At 47.0% G+C, this 16,675-nt stretch overlaps 6 protein-coding genes across 9 annotated transcripts; 2 read left to right on the forward strand and 4 right to left on the reverse strand.

Annotated features, from left to right (window-relative positions):
• The first annotated feature begins 324 nt into the window (after window positions 1-324).
• Window positions 325-5,349, forward strand: BDBG_03752 (tRNA a64-2'-O-ribosylphosphate transferase). The gene is made up of 5 exons (XM_002625647.2): window positions 325-718; window positions 810-844; window positions 954-1,126; window positions 1,197-1,926; window positions 1,983-5,349. Exons 1-5 carry the CDS (start codon window positions 375-377, stop codon window positions 2,129-2,131), a joined length of 1,431 nt encoding a protein of 476 aa, XP_002625693.1. The 5' UTR covers window positions 325-374; the 3' UTR covers window positions 2,132-5,349.
• Window positions 2,407-2,649, reverse strand: BDBG_16888 (uncharacterized protein; the record flags this gene model as incomplete). Its single annotated transcript, XM_031724746.1, has 1 exon — window positions 2,407-2,649. One exon carries the CDS (start codon window positions 2,647-2,649, stop codon window positions 2,407-2,409), a length of 243 nt encoding a protein of 80 aa, XP_031577918.1.
• A 2,458-nt stretch (window positions 5,350-7,807) lies between the features above and the next one.
• On the reverse strand, window positions 7,808-8,038 carry BDBG_03754 (uncharacterized protein; the record flags this gene model as incomplete). The annotated part of the gene is made up of 1 exon (XM_031721381.1): window positions 7,808-8,038. The coding sequence occupies one exon, from the start codon at window positions 8,036-8,038 to the stop codon at window positions 7,808-7,810; it is 231 nt and encodes a 76-aa protein (XP_031577919.1).
• A 94-nt stretch (window positions 8,039-8,132) lies between these two features.
• On the reverse strand, window positions 8,133-11,711 carry BDBG_03755 (NCS1 family nucleobase:cation symporter-1). 3 transcript variants are annotated; one of them, XM_031721382.1, is made up of 5 exons: window positions 10,952-11,617; window positions 10,407-10,875; window positions 9,903-10,309; window positions 9,082-9,806; window positions 8,133-9,003 (listed from the first exon to the last, which is right to left on the reverse strand). In XM_031721382.1, the coding sequence occupies exons 3-5, from the start codon at window positions 10,141-10,143 to the stop codon at window positions 8,446-8,448; spliced, it is 1,524 nt and encodes a 507-aa protein (XP_031577920.1). In that variant the 5' UTR covers window positions 10,144-10,309; window positions 10,407-10,875; window positions 10,952-11,617; the 3' UTR covers window positions 8,133-8,445. The 3 variants fall into 3 exon arrangements, with proteins under 3 accessions (XP_031577920.1, XP_031577922.1, XP_031577921.1); XM_031721383.1 differs by having other exon boundaries at window positions 8,140-9,003; window positions 10,407-10,870; window positions 10,952-11,574; XM_031721384.1 differs by having other exon boundaries at window positions 9,082-10,309; window positions 10,952-11,711.
• Window positions 10,849-11,841, forward strand: BDBG_03756 (uncharacterized protein; the record flags this gene model as incomplete). The annotated part of the gene is made up of 2 exons (XM_031721385.1): window positions 10,849-10,883; window positions 10,971-11,841. The coding sequence occupies 2 exons, from the start codon at window positions 10,849-10,851 to the stop codon at window positions 11,458-11,460; spliced, it is 525 nt and encodes a 174-aa protein (XP_031577923.1). The 3' UTR covers window positions 11,461-11,841.
• BDBG_03757 lies at window positions 11,755-16,622 on the reverse strand. Of its 2 annotated transcripts, none has more exons than XM_002625652.2 (3): window positions 16,554-16,622; window positions 15,588-16,457; window positions 11,755-15,524 (listed from the first exon to the last, which is right to left on the reverse strand). In XM_002625652.2, the coding sequence occupies exons 1-3, from the start codon at window positions 16,569-16,571 to the stop codon at window positions 11,943-11,945; spliced, it is 4,470 nt and encodes a 1,489-aa protein (XP_002625698.1). In that variant the 5' UTR covers window positions 16,572-16,622; the 3' UTR covers window positions 11,755-11,942. The 2 variants fall into 2 exon arrangements, with proteins under 2 accessions (XP_002625698.1, XP_031577924.1); XM_031721386.1 differs by having other exon boundaries at window positions 11,755-15,530; window positions 16,554-16,614.
• Window positions 16,623-16,675: the final 53 nt, after the last annotated feature.

Genomic DNA, 16,675 nt, shown 5'->3' on the forward strand with positions numbered 1-16,675 from the left:
TTTATTATAGGAGAGAAATGATAGCTTTACTTGTGTTCGTATGGGTGGGGTGGCAAGAGTTTGACTCTTATCATGCTGTGATTTCATCGTTCTATTAGTTATCTTTTTAATGAGGGGACATAATGTCCTTTGAACATAATAGGTTATCAATCATCCAATCTCGAAGGAAATTGGGATGGACTTTTCTAGATATATATTATTCGCTTCGCTTTGCGGCAAAAAAGGTTGAATAGAAACACAGCCATTTGATTGGTCGCCTCTGAGTTCACTAACTAACTAGCAGAAAAACAGAAAAACACAAAAAAAAATCAGCGATATCAAATTGCTCAGCCAAACAACATCTATGAATAAGAATCTATATACAAGTCCTTAACATGGCCAACTCAAATTCCTATCCCACTTCCATATCCTCCCTCCATTTTCCATCTTCTATCCACCAAAGCATCTCCCAAGTCCTTTCCTCACTTCGCAAATCTGCACTGTCAATCACCAACAGACTTCGCTCAATCGAGGCAGATGCAGAATTTTCCCAAAACGTTGCGGACTACTATGAACTGCCGCTAGTCGCCAATGAAAGATGTGGTAGCTGGTATATCCCCCCAGACAGGAAGGCCGGAAGTGCATATTTCAAGAGTACCGATGGCCACGAGGGTCAGTGGGATTTCAGTCTGCGCAGGCTAAATTTGCAGTTACTGGATATTTTGAAGAAGAATCGAGGGTAAACTCAGCCCAATAGATGTTCAATCTACCTCTTTCTACATTGTAACCCGAATTTAAATGATTTGATTTCTTAACTTTTGGTTCATTAGATGTGTTATCGTGGATTCTACCAGGAGAGGGAAATGTATGTATAACTACCCTATGAGACGAGTAGACATACACGCTTCAAAATAGCAGAAGTACCGCTTCCCTTCCTGGGCCCATATAGCTAATACGATATTTCCTCTACCTAGCTATGCCTGATGCATTGTCCAAAACAGTTCCCATATGGGCCGCTGTTATGAACAGGGCATTGTTCCCCGACGATAAGGCATTTCACGACGTCCAGTTCCCGCAAAAATTCCTGGGTGCATCCGAAGAGTCGCAGATTGAAAAGAGAATAGATGCCTTTGTTGTTTCACTAAATGTAAATCCCAATGTCAAATCTTATATCTCGCTTTCGATGGGGAAACAATGTCCACTAACATCAATTGAAGTCCCTCAAACTCAACATGCAAGAGCTGAGAACACGCCTCGGTAAGCCAATACGGCTTGCCTGGGCCACGAGAGAATTCTTTTGGCCTGAATACCCTGAGGAAGAAATGGATGATTTCCATCTCGTGGTTCTGTGCTCGGCCTCGAAACGCGTCCATGGTGCGGAGATGTCTGAGGGTGGCTATATCCAGGGAGCTGGAGATGATAGCGAGGCATGGTCCTATGGCCTTACTCCGGAAATCTTTTGGGAAAATAAATCTGCTCTGTTTGCTACTGACGAGGGAGATTTGCCCCGGTTGATCCAGGAATTAACTGAGAAACATCATCGCGAGATGGGCGAAGAAGATGCTGCATTAATCAAGCCCACAAATAATATCTATATCGGAAGGAGTGGCCGAAAGTGTGGCTCCGAGGCAACCGGTAGAAGAAAGATTAAGGAAAACCTGTTCGATTTACGGATTAACTGCAATGATCCAGAGGCAGAAGGGGATACAGATACATCATTAACCGGGACTGCAACCGAGGAAGATCGAAGAACGCTGAATCTCGGATGCCCTTCAGGGAAGCTTGGGAGTCGGCACCTAAGAAAGGTTTTTAGCAAGGTTGAGCAGTTTGTTTCTTTACATTTGTCTCGTAATCCTTCACAGTCGTTGCTCGTGACGTGTGATAATGGCAAGGACTTGTCCGCTGGGACAATTCTCATGATAATTTGCTTGTTTTACGATGAAAAAGGTAGGTGCCTACATGGTTTCACTAGTTTGTATTGTAGCTCTAATAGAATTACGTAGGGAACTTTGAAGGAGCCCGACGGGATACTCTGATTAACAAAGAATACATTCGACAGCGTCTCGCCTGGATAATATCGTCAAAGGACGATGTGAATCCCTCACGCTCAACTTTGCAGTCCGTTAATTCGTTCCTCATGGAGATACCTTGATCCAGAAGCCTGCTGTTTAAAGAGTCGCATATCAGCCGCTTTTCCGTAAAAAAGCCCGCATTAGCAGCATACGCGAACTGAAACAATATCACGTTATGTTATCAGAAATGATATAATGAAGTCAAGCTATCATTCTCGACACCCACATAATCGCGCCATTATGCTCCTTACCCAGCATTCAGAGTTATGAGTTATGGAGACTGCAATCATTCCATTCAAGGGCAAGATGGACAATATGAGCCAGGGAGATATGACAGACACACTCTTTCATTTCCTCAAAGTTTACGGATTTCACCATACAAGTAGCGGACGAAGAATCCAGGGTTCACAAACTCGTCATCTGCGGTCAATCCGACTTCTTCTCCCGCATGTTTAACACAGAGTTGAAAGTGCGTTCCCCCCCACAACCAGTTGCTCTTTACTGCCACTGAGTTTTGGCTGGTGACGGTGTCGGAATCACCAGGAAACTGCAGAAGATGTGATAAAGTAGGAGATGAGCCACGAACGATCGAAGCCATAATCTGTTTCATGCATGGGTTTGATTCTGCTAATATTTATCACGGGCTCATCTCACCGATGCTCTTCTTCGCCAAAGTGTACGCTGCTGCAGAGATTTACGGCATTTCGGCGCTGAAGGATCAAGCGAAGACGAAGTTTGCGGAGGTTTTGCAACGGATATTATCCGATTTATGGCGGACAACCAATCCCCTGAGAAAAAAGGGTGTCCATTCTTTGCCTGTATGATTCGACAGGAAGCGAAATTACCCTTCCAGCAACAACATGCTCTCCTTTTGCGAGGACCATGGTCGCTATTTGACTTTGAAGAAGCTTGCCCGCAATTAAAGCGGGTCAGAGTTTTCAATATATTTGCTAGCTAAATTGGTAGCAAACTCAGACATGACGAGTTCTTCCATATGATTAAAATTTTTGGTTGTTGCTTTTGATTATTATATTTTTTTTCCAATCTACGTACACCACTCATGTACTTTCTCTTGACGAGAAGAGTTTTGATACTGTCATTGACCCTTTGTACAAAAATAAGAATTTGAGTTCATATAATGGAGTAGAGGAAGCGAACCTATCTTACCAAACTTTATCACCATATCATACAATAAACTTTCCCCAATATCATCAAAACCAATCTCTTAGCACATCAATGAACCCCTCCCTCTTCAAAGGTGAAACGCACAAAATAGGCAAAAATTTCAGCCCTGCCACTTCACCTTTCCTTCCCTCAATACCTTCAGCACGCCCAACGGCACAACACCTTTTTCCACAACAGCCAGCCCGCCATATCGCTCTGCCATCTCTTTGCAATACAACTCCGCAACCCACTTCCAGTACATATTCATATGATACCAATCGGAAGAAATGGGAGGTAGCTTCTGGTCTTGCGAATTCCCCAATCGAGACTGCTCGCTCATCAGCTCTGGCGTCCGATTGACAGAAATCTGATCCTGGCAAAGGAGCAGTTCCTGGTACGCCCACACCAGGTGTTTGCTGGTGGCTTCGATGTGTCGGTTGAATTCTTCCAGCGACATAAACTTTTCGGGTGCCTGGTACGATGATGGCGAGGAGGAGCCGTCGCGGCCACCATGACGACGACGATAGGTGTTTAGAACAAAGTTGCCAGTGTGGTCGGGTCCACGTTTTTCGAAATGTTCCTTCGCGGCAGAATATTCTTTTTCTTGTTCGATGAAGACTTTCTCCAGAATCCTTTCCGGTGTCTTTCTCATATTTTCGCGAATGGCGAGGAAGGGAATCAGTGGGTTACTGAGGTCCAAACCTCCGAGCTCCACGGGGAAATAGAAAACGCCACTGGGGATATTATGAACGTTGAATCGCTCGGAAATCACGAGTCTGAGATAATCTACCGCGTTGCGGACGGGGGCGGAAGAAGAAGAGTATTTGTTGCTGGGTGACGTGAAGAGATCATGCTCGATACGTTGCAGGGTGGATACTGCCATTTCGACGTGCTCGCGCCCAAAACACATGGCGGGCTTTCCAAAATTGTTAACGAAGAAGCGAGCAAAATAGCTGTTCCACGCTTTAATCCAGCTAAAAATGCTTTTGCAGGCGTCCAGCTGGTGTTTGAGCTCCTTGATGTGCTCATCTACCTGCGATTGGTCGATGATGAATCGTCCGGCCTCCTCGTCAAGCTTGAGAAATCCCCAGCGCACATCACCCACAGGAAGGGCATCGTAATCAATACTCGACCTCGAGGAAGAGATGGACATGTCATCAGCATGATCCCCGTCCTCATCTTCGCTTTCAGAGGAGCTCGTTTCCTGACGTAAAGATGGGGGCTTCTTTCCAAATAGTCGGGCCGTCCCTGTTTTCTCCTCATTGAACTCAATTCCCATGACCTTGCTGAATTCAGTCATGGCCGTCCAAGCACAAACACATAATTTCTCCGGGCCCCAGAACCAGAAGTCGTCATGAAGGCGATAAAGGAAGGCGCCGTCTGCGGATTTTGAAACGGAGTAATCCATGCAGAATAGCAGCGACTCTCCAAGGACGTCGCTTAAAGCGTGAGACATTGGAACACCTCGTCTTCTGATGCGGGCCGGAGCGTCAGGCCCGTCTTCCACGAATTTCAGCGGTGCTTCCAGAAATCTCTGAAAGAAATCGAGCCAGACCTGAGGAACATGGAAGAACTTCATCACAGTAAGCAAAGTTGAATGCGGGAGAGACGGCCCAAACCATTTGAAGTCAGACCTTAATACTGTTACTTGCCCATGCAACGTAGTGGCTACGCGGGCTTCTGTAATGAGGAGGTGAAGCAAGGAATGTTTTCGGTCAAGGGGTGAACTAGAAGCAGCAAGGTCGCTCTCTTCGGAATTATACGTAGTCGTCTGCATTTCATTAGACGGGAGCTGGCTCATGAAGTAAGATTCCTCGAAAGTGTCTCTTCTAGTCTTATATAGATTCTCTTGAGGACCGCCCTCTGCTTTGGGATCCTCGTGGAGAAAGTATTGCCGCCTCTCTAGATCGCGCTTGGGAATAGGGGGTGTATTCCGCTTCCAAGCATGTGAATTAAAAAACGTTCCAAATATTCTCTTGAACTCCACCCCCCATTTTACTCCAATGTATTGTAAGAAGAGTGCATCAAGAACTTCTTCATCCATGTACACGCGGTATTTGCCATTCAATTGTCGTCGCATCTCAATTGGGATAGCTTCGCTACCCCATTTCCACGTATCGAGTTGAGCAAGACGCATGTTCAATACGTCTGAAACTTCTTGAGCGACGTCCTCATTTTCGAGAAAGCCTTTGAGAATGCTGACCTTATCAGGGGAGAAGATATCACTAGAAATTACCCCATTCGTAACCCATTTTAGGGTGCTCGGAGTGAAGGCCTTCTGATCTGCAAGCATATCCTTCGAAAAAGTCTTCACTGAATTCCGCAGATCTTTGAGAGCCTGCTGGGATAGTCTGGTTTGCATGAAGAGCTGTTCAAGGTAACATTCAACAGCAGCGGTGTCCGTTTGAGCCGGCTCAAACACCAATGCCTCCCATTGGGCCCGCTGCTCGTGCATCTCCTCCCTCCCAACAGGTTCGAGCGAGCCTTCAATTCCCTCGTCCGCACCAGGGTCGTTTGGATTCGCGAGCCACTCAGTAACTAGCTGACTGAAGAACAAAGCGTGTTCATGTCTAACGCTCCGCAGATCCAGCTCTCGCTTCAGCTCCAGTTCCCACGTTGATAGCATCTCGCTCGATATCGACGAGTCATATTTACTTTGGAATATGAACCGTCTAATGTTCCGATACCGACTCCTAGATGTCGGTTCCCAGGGGGAGTCGTTCCAATCAAGTTCTGCATCATCTTTGTCCGTTGTATCCAAGCCATCACTGGGAAACCCTTGGATCTTCGTTACTCCTTCGAGCAGAATCCTTACCTTCTCACGCAGGTCCGGCTGTTGATTGGCTTCGTTGAGGAGCTCCGCCTTGCGAGTTTCGAACAGAGCCCGCTGCTTTTTGAGCTCGGTGATTTTCGTAGCAGTAATCGATTGCAGAGCTTGAGGAAGGGCGGCGGTGGCCATCTTTTTAGTCATCGGCATCGGTTGGCTTGTGTGGGTTCTTCGTAGATGGGTCAAGCTAGCAGTAGGCTTCCGGCAAACGGGATTGGGTAAAAGTGGGTTGTGATAAGCGATCCGACGAGACCTCCAAACCTGTCGGAATTTGAAAGTGCTCAACATCGAGTTGGATCCCAGGAAAGGGGGGAAGGAAAGGGGGATATTTCGAGGGCGCTTGAACAGCTTTTTATGTCGACCAGGTCAACGCGATCAGCGTCGGACCACCGGATTACAGAGTCGAGATTGAACAGGACCTCGTGGAGAACCAGTTTTGCCAGTCGACAGGAGTTGAAAACTAGTATGGATATGGACGCCGACGAGCGGTGATAGACCTATGGAAGAGATGATGATGCTGATGCTCAAACTGCCAGGCGGACAAAGGCCATGGCAACCCTGGTGACGGTCACACAGATGCATTGTCGGCGTCCGCAAATGAAGTACTAACTGGCTGCGAATGAAACCTCCAGAAGTCAAGCCACACACACTTAATTTGGAAAACGTGGATTTTGAATCCTAGTCTAGCCATTTAAGTATTTATGTCCGATCAAGAGCCGTTGAGCTTGTAGAGAGTGATGCAAATAAGCATACTGTGCAGTCGAAATTCAAGGCAGCCAAGTCAATTCGATGGTGAGTCATCTTCATAAATAACAGATTTCACAGATTGGCAAACAGATATTCGATGATCTCAGTAACTTATGAGAGCTCTCCATGTCGAAACACTCCAGCATATTGATTGTTAGGCAGCGCGCGCGTTGAGAAAAGTAACTAGTGCGGCTCTTTGGCCGGAGATAACGCGTTAGCTCGTTGCTCCTCCGGTTTCAATATCAGTCAATCAACCAACCAATCCCTCTCCATCCGGATGCGAATATCATTGGAATTCAACAACATAATTAAATAGGCAACCATTATTCATGCCATAGAAGTATTCATGAAACTCGACTCCCAGCTCAGCCTCGATTTTCTCCCCGATCTCTACTAACTATACGGAGTAGCTCCTAGCACCTCTCTACGAACTCACCGTCCCAAACTCAACATGACTTCCTGACAACTGCAATCTCACACCCTGTGCGCTAACGCTTAGACGGACGACGTTGAAATCCCTGCTCCACGAAAAGTTTTACCTCGCTTCTAACTCGCCTCGCAGGCGAATTGCGCCCACAGCCACAGCAAAGCCGTCCAGCAGCGCTGCCTGTTGCAGGAGGATCCTCCCTTCACCATTACCATACCAGAGCTGGTGCTGAGCCGCAGATGGAGGACCCACCATCTTTTGCTTCATTATTTTAAGGTGGAGAGGTGGTGCCGAAACGCAGATAGCCAGGATCCCATATCCTAGCGGCTCCCTTGAACAGTGCATCCCTTCACATGCACGGAGTAGTCACCACTCTATCCATCGGTAAGCTTCTTCAGGCCAAATTCGACATTGATATCTACCAAGGTACATACGTTGATATGCAGAATCCTGTGCAGAAGCGCGACGAATCAAGCATGAATCCCGTAATATTGCGAGATGGGGGCGGACAGCTGATGTACTGTCCATGTACACTACATGTACATGTCAGTCACATCTACAACGCCAATTTTCAGCATCTCTCTGTTCCTCTCACAAATTTGACTTTAAATTCGAGTCTGCTGCCGTCTCACTCCTCGTGCCCTGGGATGGTGGAGGGTTATTTATGAGGATGTGTTTACGAGATGGAATTGGTGTGTAGTCAAGCTGCATTCCAGCGGTTTGGGAGGATTGAGGGAGATCCTTGACTAGCCACTTTGAGCGAGTTCTCTTTGAGGTGCTGGAAGAGCATCTATGATGGAGTAAAGGGTTGTAGGGTGACATTGTTGTTTGCTGGGGTGGATATGATGGTGGTGTGGTGATCGAATGGTAAGTCGGGTGAAATGAACAGTTACATGAGTGATATAGTTTACCTAGGTATGCATCTTGAGATCAATATAGGTATTATTATTAAACAATCAGTTTTTCAAAGTAAGTCTGAGGTAGCATAATGTTCTTCAAAACAAAGAAGATTCAATGCAATTTTAAAAAGACGTTTAGTCTATATAGGTCAATTTGTCTGGGGTGCTGTCGACATTAAATTAAAGGAGCAGATAAAAGAGAAGAGGAAAAAAAATCAGAAAGAAATAAACAATACAACTGAAGAAAAAACTGCAGGTATCCATCCCCCAAGTGGAATTACTTAAGAAAACACCTCATTATTCATAGTTCCCACACCTCTATCCCGTTCATTAGAAATTCCCCCCAAACCCTTTCACATCAACCCGGCCTCGTCCACTTTTCACATCGATATCCAGATCATCATCCACAGGCGACGACGGAGATCTTGACTGGGACTCCTCATCAATACTAAGCGCTTCTCCTTGGTTATACGCCACAGACAGATTCGTGACATCGATATCCCTCTCATTCCATGTCTTGCTCGTCGCTGGGATTGGCCAAATCCTCGTGAGGATATAATACATCGCAAAGGAAATGAAGAAGCCGCAGAAGAAATTTAGATTGTAGAAATAGGTGGCTCCAACGGGTACTGTGATGCCAACAGCACCGACGAAGCCGACGATGTTGATGAGAATCCCGGAGAAGTAGGACGCGTAAGCGTGCCAGGAGAAGCCAAAGACATAGTAATAGGGACTACGCTTGCGGGCGCTGTAGAGTTCTTTTACGTCGATGTAACCCTTGCGAACAAGATAGTAGTCGCAAATCATTGGGCCTGCAATGGAGGAAAGAAAGACGGAGTAGGCGGAAAGGTATGTGGTAAAGCTGTTCGAGCTGGAGAGGAGATGCCACTGTAGAACAAGGGCATATTTGTTAGTAAGGAGTGGAGTAACGGTAGGCAGTGAGGATGGTGTGGTGGAAACACGTACGGGACACATAGCGAAACCAACGGTTGCGCAGATATACCCGCCCCGGCGAATACTGAGGAACCGGGGGAAGAGGGCGGTCATATCGGTTCCCGCCGATATCGAGTTGGCCGCAATATTTGTTCCTAGCTGTGCTAGAGCAAAGGCACTGGAGATGATAAAGACCCCAAACCTTTCCCCTTTGCTCGCGCCGTCGAGAAATCTACCTAAAATATCAAGTGGGTTCCAAATAGGCTCTTCATAAATCACGCCTGACGAGGATGACACGATAATCCCGATGAATGATGTGATTGCAAAACTGATGGGTATCGTGAATAGTTGAGAGTACAAGGCATCCTTTGGCTTCCTAGCAACCCTTGAAAAGTCGAGCGAGTTGACGATAAGCGTAGCGAAGTTGGCGATTGAAGACATTACTCCCTTTATCACTGCCCAGGCCAATTTGCTGCCTTGGACAGTATGCTGTTGGTCAACAACAGGGCCGAGTCCACCTGCACGGTGGACGGACCAAGCAAGGAAAACGATGCCAGCCATTGGCGCGTAGTAAGATTTGATGGTGAAGAGATGGCGGATCTTATGCACTGGGAACCAGATGGCGGGAAGACTGCAGAGTGAAAACAGAAAGAAGCTCAAGAAGTCTCTCGTGGTTGTTCCCGAACTAGCTGGCATGCTATTTGGCAAGTCCTTATAGCTAGACCATATGGATCTAATCATCAGCGTAACACATTGGCCTTATCCAAGGACGTGCATAGAGGATTTATATCAGTCTCCGGCAAAAAATCTAGGATGTCAACGCCCTCTACGCATTAAAACATGGGATTACATACCTCCAATCCACGACTGCACACCATACCAGATACATGCCATGGCTGCCCGGTTAAAGACAGGCCACATGGAGCCCCATACCCCAAACGACGCCCTGATACCCACTGGGAAAGATATGTGATACACTGCACCGATTCGCGCACTCAGGCACAGAAACACAGCAGCAATGAAGTATCCAAACCACACGCAAATCCAGGACTGCCACCACGACAAACCTTCGACGATCATCGCGGACGAGATCATCCATGTGTTCTGGGATTAGAAAATCGGTTCAGCATACTCTGCGAGTTCTCACAGTAGATTTCTCATGAAAATGATTCGCGTTTGTTTTGACCCACGATATTGAAGGAGTCCGCGATCCAGAAGCCAACATAGTTCCAAGGACCCCATCGTCGATGCTCCGGTTTAACTACATCATGGGAGCGTCAGTAAGGGTTAGTGTCATTAGAAAACGGTAGAGTCCCGACGTCTTGCTTGGTCGAGCAATAGTAGCTAAGCTCACGTACCTGGTTTCAAATCATCGTTCACCAGCATGAGCTGTCCGGTAGACAAGCCAGCCTCATATCTAACCTCCAGCTTGGAGACATAATGCGCAATTTTTGAATTTGATAGAACATCCATATTTGATCCGAGGTTGGTGAAAGAAGGCACATATCAAACAAGGAAATGTATCAGAATGGACAAGATATATACTCTATACTCTGGCCGCGGTCGCAGTTCCCCGGGCGGAGTGCACACGCTGCAAGAAGGAGGAAGCTGTCGATCGGGATCAAGTCGTCTATGCTGATTGATTGTAGTTCGTCTGAGACGGCGATGACATAGCAGAGATGAAGAGAGGGGGAGACAAGGTGAGAGATTCATCTGCTGCCCTGGAAGTATTTATACGGGGGAGGAGAGGTTTTCCCCACGCTCGATGTGATCTTGCCCGGGAGAGATTCTCCGCCCAAGATGGCAGCTCCTAGTATGACATCTGCACTACAGACGTCAGTTGTCTTCCCGTTAGAACCCAGTTGAACCAAGATCCCGGAAGTCAAGCAGAAACATGGCTTACTGTTACCCAATGACACTAGCAGAGGACTGGACTTGTCCGCGATCAATATCGCTCGTTATCATGTTGGTGGACCCGGTCATCTTCCCCCGTCGCCGTCCACTGTCGTCGTCGAGCTACTTGCGCAAACTTTTGGAAACCGTTCCCCCAACGGTGGATCTACACAGAGTAATCGAGATAGGGTTCTTTTCCCGGTATCTGATTTGATCATCGCCGTGGAGGGTATCCAAGAACCGCCATCACCGATCACAGGGACAGCCGGCCAAGTTTTCCAACTCTCGTCCGTTGTTGGTTCCCGATACTGGCTTTATTATTGTGGTGGGTGCAACAACCCGGTCGCATGCGTTCGCCCCTCGATGGGCCATAGAGAACAGGCTACTGGGAAGCTCACGAAGTTGGAGGGCGACTCCTTGCGACATCGCATCACCTCCCCTTCCTATCAGCAGCTCCAATGTCTGATAAATATGGAGAACCCTGGCTTATCTTTCTTGGCTAGCTACCGGCCATTCTGAGGGCAATACAGAGTAACTGCTGATTACACCATCTTCCAGGGTGGCGGGGTTAACGAGGCTTTGAGTGAATCCGAGTTCTTTGGAGGAATACAAACAGTTGACTCTTGCGGTTGAGATGGAGAAGAAAGTCCACGGAAGTGGGAACTGAGTTAATTCGCGCTAAGTTAACTACCGGATAATGTTGGGCCCAACCAAGTAGGTCAACTGGGTAACTAGCCAAGATGCTGTCGCTGCTCTATAGTTGCTAGACGGATAAAATGTGCTATCATACATATATATATATATATATATATATGTGTGTATATCAAGGTGGTTAACCCGAGCTAATGGATTGATCCATCTGGTCTAGTCTCATTATTGAAGCAGCTGTATACACCAAGCATTTTACGCACATGAAGTTTCGAAATTCGTTTCATTCCAGATAAAAGGTTTACATATATATATACCATATACCCACAATAATGTCACACAACCCAACCAAATCACCCATGATTCCACTTCCCAAACCTCACGTAATCTTCATATAAACTCTTAAACACTGCCCGACTCGACGAGTCCATCGCCGCATTCATACCCCTCATCGTCTCCTTCGACATCGCGTCCAAAACAGAGTAAAAGCCCGGTATCAACGCAGCCTTCATCTCCGGCGCCAGTTGACCTCGCAGCTGACAAATGGCATACTCCATAACTAAATACTGCAAATGCTGCCCCGCTAGACTCTTTACCTTTTTTGTATTATCTGTTAGTCCGCTATCTGATCGCTGGACCCGTTGTACCGCGGACACCGTTGGGTCGCATAGGGTAGTTAGGAGGCGGGTGAATTGGGTTGCATGAGACGGCTTGTGGAGAAGGGAACTGGCATTATGACTGTCTGCCCATGGTGGCGGGGTCAATTGGGAGCGAGATGATCTTTGCGGTCTCGAACTGAGAGTGAAGAGGAGGCGAAGGAGGGGTTGCATGACTGGTAGGACAAGATGGAATCTTCCACTGAGCTTTTGGCGGTATTGGCCAAAAACGAGGCCGAGAAGGTGACAGATGCGACTGTAAATAACCCCTGCATACTTCCCTGCTATTTTGGGGCCTTGGGTAGATATCACGATTGCAATTGTGCCTAGGGTGTTGTCGATGTTCCATTGTGTGATGGACCGCGACCGGTTACGGAGGAGCATTTCTATGCACTCTGTTGCAAGAGAAAATGGTTCAATTGCTGTGGTTTCGATAAGGCATTGTAATAACGCAGTGAAGAGGGCAGACAGCTCCTGTGATGCTTGGGTATCTGGGTCCTCAACGGGCTCAAAGCAAGAAATGGCAACGCCTGTAAGCAGAAGTCGATGAGCAGTATTTTGGCCTGCGAAGCCTGACTCGCGAATTTGGCGTACAAGACGGACGAGCTTCTTCTCTGATAGAGCGGACAATTTGTGGCGGATGTCTCGCAAAAGCATCTGTTGTTCCTCGCCATATAACTGATCAATGGGGAATAACGAAAGAGACTGCATCAGTACATGCTCAAGGTCTTTACCAGGCTGCTGGGACGACACGAGCCGGCGTTTGGCAAGTCTTTTGGTGTGGATATCATCGCTAACCGTAGTCAATCGCTTCTCAACTTTACGTATGGCCTTTTGCGCCTCTTTATTTGTCTTCATCATGTCTTCAAAATCTTCCAGAGCATTCAAAATGCCGGTTAACGTGTTCACATCCAGCATTTCCCTGTCATTTTCCATGTTTTTCTCGATAGACCGTAAATCAGAAATGAGAATGTTTAACACTTTCTCGCGCAGCGCATTCAAAGTTTCAACTTTAAGGTTACCGCCTAAGTGCTCATGATGTGTGCGAAGTGTTCCTAGAGATAACACAAGCATAGAAAACTCCATGTTATTGAAGTTGGCGTTATCGTATTTTTGTACCATTGAGGATGCTTTGTCAAACGTTTTCTGGAAATACAGATGTCGTTGAGCATCGGACGAGACTAACACCCGATCTATGATTACTTTGTGGAGCTGGCGGAATGGTTGAAATGGGAGCACTGTCGACGACGAATCCCCCTTTGAGAGGGAAATAGCATTTGAAAGTTTCCATGGTTCTTCCCAATCGCTGGTAATCTGGGCTGAGGACTTAGGTAAATCTGCCAGCCTTGTCATCAAGGTTAGAATATCAGTACACAATGGCCCAGAGCTTAATTGCCCTGTAACAATCGTTTGTTGGAGGAAATCCAAGAGCATTCCCCTCTGGTGGCGTGGGATCAACCGAGTTGGGACGCCCAGGAGGCTCGCAATTGAGAGATGCCGGGGGCTGTTCTTCTCTTTGAGATGATGCAAAATTGTATTGACAAGATCGTAAACCGCTGCAGGCGTCTCAAGTAGCCATTCGTTAGAGGTCATCGACTGCCATATTTCGACCAACTGACTTTCGAGGCTCGAACCCACTGTCTCTTGCCTCGAAAGCGGTGTCGAAGTATAAAGCTCGGAGCGTTCAACTGACGTGAGAAGGCCGTTAAATAGCAGGGCTCGGTTCTCGGATGTTAGGCGGGAAACAGCCAACGGCGTTGCCTGTAAAACAACAAGATAACCAACACAAACAGCTTCGGGAGAGGTCATAGTGTCCACTCGACCGTCCCATGCTGGTCCTGCAGATTTCACAACCTGATTAAACGCGGGTGCAATTCGCGGGATTATTTCATTCAAATACTGGCTGTGTTTGGCGCTGTCTGCCCTGCCTGCAACCAGTACCACAAGTTTAAAAGCCTCGAATGCTTCAAGACAATCATTCGTAGATATATTGGTGGTGGACCCCTGATTATGGAAGCTCTGCAACAGGTCAACTGCTTTAGGTAACAGGGCTCTGCTAAGGTCCATAGAACTATCATCTGTGTACGAGGAAAGCCGATTAACAAAACGCTGGGAAAGACGCCATAGCCGCCATCCCCAGTCTAGCTTCCATCTCGACAAGATTAAGTTGGATATTATACCGAAGGCTTGTGCCAAGGATTCGCCTTCTAACATAGCGTCGCCTTCTCGTAATTGTGGTTTCAAGATAGCGTCAAGCAATACGATGTCTGCATAGTACTCAGAGATCTTCGCTTCGTCGTCGAATGAGTGCTGTGTTAAAATAGTTTGCAGACGATCTTTAGTCTGATTCTCAGAGAATAGATCCGTTATCAAAGGTCTAAATGCAGCAGCAAGGTCGTCATCCTCCCAAACAAAAAAGTAGAGTATATCTGCCCCGCCTAAACGAGTAGATTCAATCCAAGTTAATTGATCGGACCAGATATTGAGGAATGAACCAATAGCCCTTGCACCCGCAAACCCTTTGAGCAAAGGTATAACAACGTCGTTCTTAATGACGCCATAGGTCTCATTTGGCATAATGCTTGAAACTAGCGAAAAAGATGTGATTCGACCGATAAGGTTGCTGAGCAAGTTTTCCGTGCCATCAATTCCGGAGTTGGGGAGGAACACATCAACACCCGTCCGTATAATTTTGGATATTAATGACCACTCGGTAGCCTGGTATGCCTCATTTTCCACAAGCCCAGAAAATCGTATCGCATATCGACTGACTGTGTTAATAGAAAGGCTTACTTCCCTTTCGAGGATCACTTGCAAGAGACGCTCGAGAATCGGGATGTCTCTATGAGGTGTGCTCCATGACATGCCATCAACTGGTGGGCAGCCGGCGATAGTTGAGAGTGCCACAAAAAGCGTCTCTAGCCAGGGCGCTTCATACACTTGTCTCCTGAACGTGTCCCGAGGCACAGATCGAACAGCAATATCCAGTAACGTGGGCAGCAACTTGATATTCGAGCTGTGGTTAGACTTCTTCCAGCGGGAATGTATATCTTTTAGTACGCGCTTGATTTGGGTGGAATCAGGACTATGATTCGAATTTATGGTTTCAGTTGAGTAGGTGGAGAAGAATGACTGGCGAAGTGGAAGGACGAATTGCAGAACGACAATGCGTTCCAAGTTTTGTATCACATTCGTTTTCTCAGGCGATTCAGTTCTAATTTCTCTCAGAGCCATAAGTAGATGTAGTGCTTCCGATAGACAATGTGATGAAAAAGGATCCTGTGTCTGAGAGTAAGTCAGCATACCCACAAAGAAGGGAGAAAAAAACTTCAGGCAACTTACATCGCTAGACAAGTTGGTGGCGTCACCAAGCCGTTCCGAACTCAGTCTCCAAATCTCCAAAACAGAAGGCAACGCGGGCATTAGTTGCGCATCTAACTCCACACACCCCCTATCCCGCTCTTCTACGACTTTCCGTGCCAATTCTAATGACTGTCCAAGAATCGTGGCAGCTATCTGGGGCTCCCCTCTCAGGACGAGTTTCAGCTGTGAATTGGCAGTTGATCTAACCCCGGAAACCTGATCTGGTAGCGAAACAAGAGCCTTCACAGAGTCCAAAACGGTACAAAACGTATCAACCCATGACCCCGCAAAGCCCCCAACCGGTACCACTGAATCCAAGCCATTCTCCGCCCTCTTCCGCTTTTGGCCCCTTTTCGAGGGTCCCGAAACAGGAGATTCTTGTACCGTCACACTGGATTCAGAATGTAAGGATTCCTGTAACGCAGGACGCTCGGGGCAGGAGTTCGAGGCATCCGAAATAGCACCCAACACATCCTTCAATATTAGCAAAAACTTGTTCTCATTGAGAACAAACGCCAAAGGCTTCGTGGGTATACGATCAAAAAGTTGTTGAAGAAGAATCCACGTTTTGGTGTCTAGTCTATAGTACTTTGACTGCAACTGTTCGTGTTGTTGTGAAGATCCCTTCAATTTCTTCATGAGCCAGCGAAGAACCCATTCCTCCTTGGGTGCGGAATGCTTCTGATTTTCCTTCTCCGCATCCGGAACCACTCTGATGTCTAGCTTTTCACGACTATATGAAGAAGATAAATCCACCCCAATTATGCGCGCAGCTTCCTGCAGCTGACTTGCTGGGCCGCTGGTGCCTTTCTCAAGCTCAAGAAGAGCCTGATGCGCGGAAGGCGGAGACTAGCAAAGGAACATGTTAGCGCTAGGTTTACTTCAGGTGCATTTGAACGCAAAGGAGAAATGGCTCAATTTATTCATGAGACGGGAATCTCTCACCTCCAGAACCGGAGCCATAACAAAAAAATATAATCCCCCTCTCAGGGTTGTGATTGTGTTGTATAATAATAATACCTTCACCATCTTTTTCCTCTACATAAACCCGATTTTATTTTATTGCT

This window comes from Blastomyces gilchristii (assembly GCF_000003855.2).
Source record: "Blastomyces gilchristii SLH14081 genomic scaffold supercont1.6, whole genome shotgun sequence".
Classification (NCBI taxonomy): domain Eukaryota; kingdom Fungi; phylum Ascomycota; class Eurotiomycetes; order Onygenales; family Ajellomycetaceae; genus Blastomyces; species Blastomyces gilchristii.

Coding starts and splice junctions, on each gene's coding strand:
- BDBG_03752 (XM_002625647.2), top strand. CDS start 375: ATGGCCAACTCAAATTCCTATCCCACTTCCATATCCTCCCTCCATTTT. Junction 845..953: donor TTCTACCAGGAGAGGGAAAT/GTATGTATAACT, acceptor TCCTCTACCTAG/CTATGCCTGATGCATTGTCC. Junction 1,927..1,982: donor CTTGTTTTACGATGAAAAAG/GTAGGTGCCTAC, acceptor AGAATTACGTAG/GGAACTTTGAAGGAGCCCGA.
- BDBG_03755 (XM_031721382.1), bottom strand. CDS start 10,143: ATGATCTCGTCCGCGATGATCGTCGAAGGTTTGTCGTGGTGGCAGTCC. Junction 9,807..9,902: donor TGTGCAGTCGTGGATTGGAG/GTATGTAATCCC, acceptor TCCTTGGATAAG/GCCAATGTGTTACGCTGATG. Junction 9,004..9,081: donor TTGGTTTCGCTATGTGTCCC/GTACGTGTTTCC, acceptor CTTGTTCTACAG/TGGCATCTCCTCTCCAGCTC.
- BDBG_03757 (XM_031721386.1), bottom strand. Junction 15,531..15,587: donor CCACCAACTTGTCTAGCGAT/GTAAGTTGCCTG, acceptor ACTTACTCTCAG/ACACAGGATCCTTTTTCATC.